Here is a 10,287-nt window from a genome sequence, read left to right on the forward strand (position 1 = left end):
ATGGTTGAGTTGAGAGCTTGGACCGTTGGAACTCCAATGGTAGACAACCGGATGAAAAAGCGAAGCCGAGGAGATCATCAAGTAATAGGCTAGTGGATCAAATCCTCTAACAACTCATCTATTCAACTACTATAGTCTTTTTTTTTTCTTTTTTTTTTAATAAATCAATAGATATTTGATATAGGACAGTTTTCTTAACTGATTTGAGAAAAACCATCAATGTGTATTATTTAAATAAGTCGCATGACCCAATAAATATGTAATGTGTACTTACAAATGAATGGTTTTATCCAAGTGAATTGAAGGTAAACTTTTTCCTTTGATATAAGGGGATTTTGTTTGTTTGTTTCCTTTTTCTTTTTTCTTTTTCCTTTTTTTTTTTTTTTTGTTCGGGCTAATTTTATTTTATTAAGGTGCCAAGAATTACGTGGAGAGCGGACAAGAAGGGTTTTGTTGGGTCCAATTCTAAAATGCCTCTCTCTCACACACACACAAACAATTTACGGGGTGTCATAAATTATTCAACAATGGCCCAAAAATAAACCTAAGAATGTAAGATGTTAATAATGGTAATATAGAAATTTTGGACTATATATAACGCAGCAATAGGATCATATAAAAAATAACTCGAATAATATTAAGTCTATTTAGTACTCACAAAGTTTGTAGAATTGCTGAGCAACATGCCTGTAGTGCAGTAGTGGTGTAACTCCCGTTCAAGTTATAAAGCTAACAACACATTGGGTTTTGGAGGAGAATATTGAAGCTCTATTCCATTTCCGTCTCTATCTCTACCTTGGCTTCACTATCTAAGTCAGCATTTATGGCTTCCACAAACTCCTTATTGCAGCCTTATCACATCTCATTGCAATATCTCTCGAATCTGGTTAGTTTCAATCTTGCTACAGTTGGTATGAATAGAAAAAATCTTATAGCTTGAGTTCCTATCAAATTCCCCTGTTTTTGGTTTGATGTCATCATCACCAATCTCAACAACATGGAAAAGCTTCTTTTCAGTAACAGCCTAATATCTGCTGGATGACCTCTGAAAGATTTCATAAAGGAAGCTAGAATAGTTAATAAGGAATCCAAACAACCCAACTACCAACAAGACAACGAAATGGTAGGTTCCAATTAACTAAACTAATAAAGTTAGTAAGGAATTGAAACAACCCAACTACCAACAAGACAACAAAATTGTAAGTTCCAATTAACTAAACTAATAAAGTCTTGTCATCAAATAAAGAATTTTGGGATATAATTCCACCTAAAAGAGACCCATTGGTATCTTGATCTGATTGTAATGAGAAATCATTATGTGACATATGGGAACAAGGAAGGGTGAACACAAACATTCACTAACACAAGGATCCAACTCAATCAAAGCAACATGTATACAAGATTAAAAAACAAAAACATACAAACCAATCTAAACTAAACCATATCAACCTTCCTTTTGATTTACAACAACAATAAAGTCTTAATCTCAAAACTTATGGGATCGAGTATAAATCCTCAACAAACCAATCGAGATCAACCACATGAATTCTTTTGTATCATTCTACCCTATCCAAAATCATACTCTCTACTAAGGGAAAAACTTCCAAATAGCTTTTGAAGTGATACTCTTTAATACAAACAACATTAGGTACAGTTTCTTAGGAGGTTTTACCTGTTTGCCACCTCCATAATCAACATGTCATTTTTTACTAACATGCAGCTAACTTAAATCCACAATTCATAATCACCACACAAGAAAAAAAAAAAAAAAGTATGCATATATATATTTTTAATAAACTTTTAACTATTTCAGTGTAATATCAAACTCCAGCCACCAATCCTTTCCTTTCTCAACCAGGCACAACATATTGGGGTTTCAACTGCAAGCACAAGGTTGTACAAATCCCACAAGATCCATCAACAAGGAAAATTAATTATTCAAAAGAAGTTTAAAATGTCCAAAATTACATTAATAATATGCCATTTACCAGAAAATTGAGAACAACTAGTCTCACCAATCCCTAACAAAATCAATGCTACTTCAGCAGACATTGAAATCAAGATGCTTGTGGAGAAGTTGAATATCAAGATCAAAAGCACTTTTTAACAATAAAAGTGTCTCCCCAACCAAGATTTATAGTTAAACTCCTACAAGCATTGAGTGACAGAAGCAATCATGACAAAGCCTGCATACTCTTTCTTATTATTCTCTGTGGATACTGGATCTAAAGGATTCCCATATGCACATCTTCTCACAAGCCACAACAACATCATCCTTCAGCAAGCATGGTGTTAACTCTATTTTGCAAGCAACAAACATGCTCACAATTGCAAATGTATGTGAAATAGCACCATTGCATTGAAATGCACATGCAAATATATATCATGAAGCCTTATAGTGAATAAATATTATATATGCTATAAATCATCGACAAGTAATTAACGTGAGGTGCAGTAAAGTAAGAGGGAAAGAGAGATATTTTGTACCCAATTGCAACGATCACAGTAAATAGCACCAGATGCAACAATACTAAGATAGTAAGGCCATTCTAGAGGTATATGGAGAAGAATGCTAAATAAACCGCTCATTTTAAAGACCAATAACTGATTCCCCAGAGCAAAAGACTATGATGAAGATGACTTCAGAAGTAGTAGCTTAATAAGAGATACCATCTAATCAATTCAAAGGCTAAGGGACTCGATTGTGATTGGAACCAAAGAAGATTTTGAACAAGTCAAAAAGGATAACAAAGGTGTAATTATAAGTCACATAATCATGCATAAACAAGCAGCAATAGCCAAACATTGTGAGTTTGTGACATATATACACTACGTATGTGATCTAGAAAGATACAACATAGGCAGTAACATTCATTAATGTTTTATCAAACATAGCGTATATACATGGTTACCACTATTACCAAGATTCACAGGAAATAAAAAGTATTATTATATATATATATATGATAACGGGGTACCTGGAGGCTAGTGGAATCCATGAATGTAAAAGGTCGGTGATTCATGTGAAACCCTAAGGCCGTACTAGGGTTTGACGATGGGAAAATCTTCAATTTGCGTTGACTCACTTTTCTTGGTCAGCACACTTGTTTTGGTGGATCCAGATTTAACATGACGTAAACTGTGGAACAATGTGATTATAAACTAAATTAGATTGTTGATTTGTAATTGTGTATTAATTAATTAAATACTTTTTATGGAATTAAATACTATTTTATGATTAAAAAAATTAAGAAAAAAAAATACAAGAGTTGTAATTTTTTTTTTTTTTTTTTGGTTTAATTAAAAATATTACTAGCTCAATCGAGAAAATCAAATGAGGATCAATTCAGTGTCCAATCGGTTAAACAGACTAATTGGGTTTTTTTTTTTGGGGCTTCAGTTCGATACAATATATAAAGGTTTTAATCCAAAGGATTGATGGGCCGAACCCAGAAGTGGGCTTCAGATGAGCTTCGCCTGGGCCTAATCGTAGCACACTAGATCACTTTGATATATCACCAAGAAAATGGGTTATATTCATTAATTTTATGTCTAGAGAATTTTTCTAAACCCGGAAGGACTATTAATGCATTCATTGGGACGTTACATTTCAACCATTAATATCAAAGTTGTTTAAGTAGGCTTAAAAATTGGGCTTATGTCCATTTGCTTCCTTCTTTGTCACATGCCCGGTTCTTTCTTTGCTAAAAATACTTGCTTGAAAAAATTTTAAAAAATAAAAAATTTAAGACCCTCATCCTACTTGCTACTCCTTTATGCGCTTGTGGAGTAAACAAATGGTGCTTAATCTGAAATCAGTTCATGAAATCAAAACCTAATTGATGAAAAATCGACATTATTGCAATTGCCATTAGAAAATTCAAATGAAACTAGGGATCCATAAAATGTTAAAGATGCATCTTTTATATATATATCAAGTAGCAAGAAGGCATGATTGGTCCATCGCAAGTGGTTTTAAGTTGTGTACATGTTTAGTCCTTTTTTGGGGCCTGAAGCACATATTTATTTATTGGATGCTGTTTCTTAGATTCCTTTCTTAAAATTCAGTCATGTGACTACTTAACTAAAAAATACACTTCCATCCCATAAGAAAAAATTCACTTGGTAGAATTTTAAGAGAAGACAAGAAACAATTTTTGAACCAAGGCCTAATTTGGCCCTAACCTAAAGAACAACACTTAAGAACTGTACCTAAATCTTACCCTTATTTATTTATCCAGGGGCCTAATGAAAAATTAATACTGATTTGTGCTAATAGAGTCCAGGACAAGAAACAATTTTCGAACCAAGGACTGATTTGGCCGAGCGAGTTAGCGAAGACGCTTAGGCTAATAGATAAGAGAGCGTCGGTGGCCCTAACCTAAGCCCCGAAATTGCAACATCTCATTGGCACAGTTTAGGGCCTAAGAGTATACCAACATATAAGAACTCAAGTATTCAAAATCCTAAACCTTAAACTAGAAGTATCCTGCACTGAATTTTGATAGATGGTGTGATTTTCTAGTATTTAAAAGATTTAGCAATATCATAAACTACTGCGGCACACATTACCTCATGTATATAGAAGTTTGAAAAGAGATATCAGATTTGTCATTTTCCCCAACATCCTTGTATTATACTAGTAATATAGCCTTGACTCTCCTACTAAAAGAAGCAGCAATACCTGTGACATTCCAAGTTACATTGAGAATGAACCCCCCAAAAAAAAAACAGATGATAAAATCATTTCCCCATGACAAAATAAATCAATCGCTACAAATGTCTAACAGCCTTTAATTAAATCTTAACTTTTTTTAGTAAGGAAAAAAGCACTAGTGTACCAAAAAAGTATATCCGCTACCCTTTATAAATGCCGATTTGTTAGTTATTTAGCAATTACACAAAAATATATACATATAGCCTATGTTAGTAATACTAATAAATATGCAAGTATTGGTGTGTTTAACTAAGAAGCACTATGATCATTTAAAAAATGAACTAAAATGATATAGTCAATTGAATATAACTTACAAATGTGTTGGAAACCCCTTTCTCTGTCAAAGGACACACACACGCAACACACAGAGCAAGATGTCTGTAGTGGCATGAAACTCCAATTTAAGTTCAAAAGCTCACACCTTCCTCTGTTTTTTTATTGAAGAAGAATACTCTTGCTCTATTCCATGTTCCAGCTCTCTCTCTATCCAGGCTTCACTATCTATCTCAGCATTTACCTCTTCTACAAACTTCTTGTTTGCTGCTGTGTCACGTCTCCTTTTAATTGCCTCTCTGATCCTGTTAGTGTCGATCTTCGTATGGTTATTATGAACAGAAACAATCTTATAGCTCGAGTTGCAATCAGACTCCACTCTTTGTGGCTCGATTTGACCATCACCATCCTCAACAACACTACTAGCACTACCACCATCACTCATCTGACATGGTAAAGCTTCTTTCACACTAAGACAGTTGTCAACTTTTTCCTGATTCAGGCTACTATTAGACTTTACACCTCCAGCCTCCACCAGGGTTCCATGGCTAGAATGGCAATCAGAAGTTGATCCACTTGAAATGTATGTTTGATTGCTACTAACCACTGACTTTTGAGCTAAAGCTTCAGATTGAGTGTTCCTCCCACATGCAGTTCGTGGTGCTTTTTTTCGGTCTTGCTTTAACAACTTGAGCATCATCTGCTGGATGACCTCTGATGAAAGGATTCATAAAGTTAAAAAGACTATCTGAAGAATGTAACAATCCAACCGCCAATAAAACCAGAGAGGAGAAAGTTGAAAACAATGACACAGCAATTCAACCAACCAGTACACTAGAAGCAGAGACTACAATTAAACCACATCATCCATGCTTTAGAGGGAGGGAAAAACAAACAAACAAAGAAACAAAACAGGACAGGAAACTCAAATACATTGTCAGGCATCAACCATAACTCTTACAAACGGTCTTCTGGTTTTCATTAAATATATCTCCTAGGTCCAGATTACATAGTAGAAAAACTAACATGCAGCTGATTTCAATCCCCGCAAGTCATAATTCATGATATTTAAGTACAAAATATTTTGAGATATATCATGACAAACCTTTTAACTGTTTCGGTGCTACTTCAAACTCCAGCCACCAAACCTTTCTCTTCTTTGTAAGCAGCTCCATATTTTGTAAAACAGTGGCAGCAAGGAAGATGGAACCAGCAGCAATATAATGAGGTTTATACTGCAAGCACAATGTCGTCCGAAGCCTACACATTACATTCACAGGAGACTTCAATTATCCAAAAGATCTATAAATACCTTGATTCACATCTATGCTATGTCGTACACCAAGAATATGATGAGAGAACTAATTCTTACGAATCATTCACAAAATTCCATGCTACTTTAGAAAGGTCAGACAGCTCCAATGTCTTTAGTGCTGCAACAAGAGGCTTGTATGGAAGTTGACTATCGAGATCAAATGCAATTGTTGACAACAGAAGTCTCTCCCCAAGTAAGATTAATTCCTTCTGCTTATCAAAAACCTCCTACAAGCACAAAGTGGGAAATAAGAAATCATAATCATGGAAAATATAGAAGGTCAAAATGAAGAATGGGTATTTCTACTTACACTTTGTTTCTTTATTCTTTGCTGGGCTAAATTGTCCCATTCATACATCAACTCATAACCCGCAATAACGACATCCTTCAGGAATCGTGGTGTCTCCTCCATTTTGGAAGCAAGAAACATGCTTGCAGTTGCAATTGTCTGTAACATGGCACTACCAAGTTTAAGCGATAAATATAACTAATAGATAAGCAAATCTTTTCAAACTTCCACATTTTGGCATGCCAAGAAAAGCTAGATTCACTAAGAAGAAAATTATCATAGATTTTGGAACCATATCAATTTTCAAGAATATTTAAAATTATTCACTCTTTAAGAGTATATGTATATGACATAATTTAAAATATAACAAACAGTACAGATACGCGTATCCAGGTTTAAGAACTAATCAGATTTTGCTGATGTGCGTCATAAACTATGAAACCCATCTCACCATGCAAAACTTTACCATAGGGATAAAACAAGCAAGAATAAACTACAGCACAAGTACACTAACTGTAGTAAGTGAAGGAAATAAAAAAAGATTCATAATCCTCCTTGTGTTTGTCTTCTAACTAATTTCTCCATCTATCCTTCCCTGTGTTGTTTACTGATCCAATTGCAGATAACTGAGCGTCTATAAGTTAAGGGAGTTTGGGTGATTTGGGCAGGAATGAGAATGGGAATTATCTACAAAGCATTTGAATTGCCCCTTTCAGTTGAAAATCTTCTTATTGGATTCTTTTTCTTTTTCTTTTTTCATTTATATGTGTGTATATATATATATATATATATATATATATATATATTCTAAGAATGTTCATCGCAAGAACAAAAATTACAACTTCCTGGTCTGACACATTTTAGTCATAAAGATAGTAAAGCAATATAAAATGGCTTATCAAAAAAGGAAAAGAAAAAACAAAGCAATATAAAAATGTCTACCTGCCAATCATTCTTAGCATGAGATTGACGTATATAAAACCGATGGCACAACAGCATTCCACCTGCTATTGTCACCTGAGGCCTGAAAGGCAGACAGCATCAATCAGTATCGTGGGTGAATTGCCATAAATTGATGGCACACAATCATCTGAGACGCTACTACATATGAAGGGAATAATCAACTATATTGTATCCAGTGTAATTAATACATTATGAGGACAAGAAGTTCACAGTAAATAGCACCGCAAAACATCCTAAGATAACAAGGCAATTCAGAAGGGTATATAATTGGAGACACTTTAAGGGCCCTTTTGGAGAAGTCACAGTAACAAGTCATTCATTTCAAAAGCTTACTGCTCCTATCTTGGAGAACAAAGCATATTGAAGCAAAAAATGACTAAATCTAGTAAAAGAGGTGTTCGATCTTTTCCAAAACCTTTATCTTGGAGAACACTAATGGATTTTTGAACGAGTAAAAGGAGCAAAAAGGTGTTATTCAGATAACCATTCATAAACAAGTAGACAGCTGTATCATGGGTCCAATCAACAACCAGATGCATGCTCCAAACATTACAAGTCTAAGAGTATGCAACATTGGCTGTATATATAGCGAACCTTAAACCAGGTATGTGGAACACCACAAATATAAATCAACATCTAATTCATATAGGCATTTTTAAACAAAGGCATAATTTGTATTAAAACTAGAGGGGGACGTAGATGACACGGCCATCACTTATAAGAACAAAACACAATCACTAAGAACAGCATATAACAAATTCAATTGGAAGCCTCATGACTCAGCAAAAGAACATGTTTAAAAATAACAGAAACCTACATTTTTTGGCAATACTAGGTCTAAGATGCCATTAATAATATAAATCATAACATAAGCTTACACATTAATCTTCTTGCCAAGCTTCTGAAGAAATTGGCAATATGACTCCCGCAAGTGTGACTCATACTTGAAATCAATTCCATCCTTCCTGGAAGGGGATTGATCTTCAATTTCTTTTCTACTGAAATACCACTTTCGTGTATAGCTTGGAGCCTCATCTGTCATATTGCAAATTCTTGAAATCCCCTGCTGATAAAAAACTTCTCAATGGAAGAAGATCCAAAAAATTCCAAAGTGACACCAAGAGCCTTGTAGCTCAATGGTGTTGCCTGGTGTTTCCAATGGAGATGTCCAAGGTCAACTCCCCCTCTCCCACTTAAAAATGTAGTAAAAAAAAAGAATGTGACAACTGAACTACTGGTGCTTGTTTAGAAACTTTCCCTCAGAAATTAATCACCTGCAGAGAAAAAATAAACAAAGGCAAAAATGATATTTCAATTAAATAAAGAAAAATCAACTAGGAAATAAGTTTTTGAGGAGCTCGAAAAAATGTGTAGTTATTTTTTTTTGATAAGTAATAAAGAAGTATATTAAGAGAACTGCCTCATGAAAACAGAGGCAGAGCAGAAAGTACAGAGAGAGAAACAAACAAAAAGAAAAGCAAACAAGAAAACAAAAGAAAACAACAAAAAACTAAGTACAGTGAAGAGAACAAAGGAACAAAGGGAGGGAATCACTAGAGGTGAGTCCCCAAGCCCTAGACCAATCAAAAAGGGAACCACAAAAATAAGCTAGCAACTGGACATCGGATCTGTCCCTGTCCTCAAACATATTAACATACTCTGCCATCTACATGCACAACATCCAAAAGATAACCAACATATATTCCATAACTATTTACCCGACAAAGTTAAGTGATATCCCAAAAATTTTAACATTTACCATTGAATATTCAAAAGCCCGGATTGTTAATTTCAAATGCCAAATCACATGATTTTAAACAAGAAAAAATGTTCATGCTAATAAATATGATCACGGCATACAAATTATGAATTCAATCTTGTAGGAATAATACAAACCCATAAATCACAAATATAATAAAACCCCACCAAAAAAAAAAAGAGATTGTTGAAGAAAAACACTATCAAGTAGCTATAAAACCCTAGAATTTATTGGCATTGGCCTATAGCAGATTCAAACATTTGAAAATTCACCCAAAAAAAAATGAAAGCAAAATCGAACATAAATTCTTTTCTAGTAACCAAATAAAGTAATCAATTTTGATTCATAAATGTCCACACACACATAGGGTTAATGGAATTCAAGAATTCTGACCCAGGAAAAATATGAAAAAAAAAAATTCAAAATCACAACGTACGAACCGAACAGCACCTCATATTAAATTAAGAATAAGAAAAACAAAACCTATAATACCGACGATTCCAAGGAATTTAAATTCAACAAGTGCGAAAAAGAGAAAATAATAATATATATATATAGTCAAAAGCGCGTAATTCAGAAATTATACGAACGCCGAAATATATAATTGGAATAGAAAATTGTATCAATTTTAATTCAGCTTCATTCGGATTCAGTGTTCAGAACCAATAAATCACAGGAAATCATTTTAATTAAAAAAAAATGCAATTACCCAAATTTCCTTCTATTAATTATTGAAAATTTTCTGAGAAACCAAACGCAAAAGAAAGATTGAGAGAAGAAAATAGTACCTGTGAGGCGCTGAGGCTGAGAGAACCGAAATACGAAATATCGGATTTGGAGCACAAAACCCTAATTTTTAAAAAATAATAATTTTAATTTTCTTTTTTGGGCTTTTGGGTGAAGTCCTTGGTTCCTAAGTTACCGTTTGTGAGAGAGAGAGAGAGAGAGAGAGAGAGTCAACTAATAAGTCA

General features: G+C 34.0%; 1 protein-coding gene across 6 annotated transcripts; it reads right to left on the reverse strand.

The window, feature by feature from the left end:
- Positions 1–371: 371 nt before the first annotated feature.
- LOC115974382 (cyclin-T1-3-like) lies at positions 372–10,287 on the reverse strand. 6 transcript variants are annotated; one of them, XR_004087908.1, is made up of 10 exons: positions 10,105–10,287; positions 8,436–8,831; positions 7,537–7,618; positions 6,616–6,753; positions 6,363–6,532; positions 6,096–6,250; positions 5,032–5,704; positions 4,573–4,684; positions 2,979–3,139; positions 372–1,045 (listed from the first exon to the last, which is right to left on the reverse strand). XR_004087908.1 is itself a non-coding variant. In XM_031094718.1 (7 exons), exons 2-7 carry the CDS (start codon positions 8,597–8,599, stop codon positions 5,133–5,135), a joined length of 1,281 nt encoding a protein of 426 aa, XP_030950578.1. In that variant the 5' UTR covers positions 8,600–8,831; positions 10,105–10,287; the 3' UTR covers positions 4,912–5,132. The 6 variants fall into 6 exon arrangements, 1 of the variants encoding a protein (XP_030950578.1); XR_004087909.1 differs by lacking the exon at positions 372–1,045 and adding an exon at positions 1,609–1,880; XR_004087911.1 differs by lacking the exon at positions 4,573–4,684.

Source organism: Quercus lobata, chromosome 2 (assembly GCF_001633185.2).
Source record: "Quercus lobata isolate SW786 chromosome 2, ValleyOak3.0 Primary Assembly, whole genome shotgun sequence".
NCBI lineage: Eukaryota > Viridiplantae > Streptophyta > Magnoliopsida > Fagales > Fagaceae > Quercus > Quercus lobata.

Excerpts from the sequence above, each read along its gene's own strand:
- LOC115974382 (XM_031094718.1), bottom strand. The coding sequence starts at position 8,599 with ATGACAGATGAGGCTCCAAGCTATACACGAAAGTGGTATTTCAGTAGA. Across the intron at positions 7,619-8,435 it reads CTTGGCAAGAAGATTAATGT|GCCTCAGGTGACAATAGCAG; the intron begins GTAAGCTTATGT and ends TCTGCCTTTCAG. Across the intron at positions 6,251-6,362 it reads TGGAATTTTGTGAATGATTC|GCTTCGGACGACATTGTGCT; the intron begins GTAAGAATTAGT and ends TGTAATGTGTAG.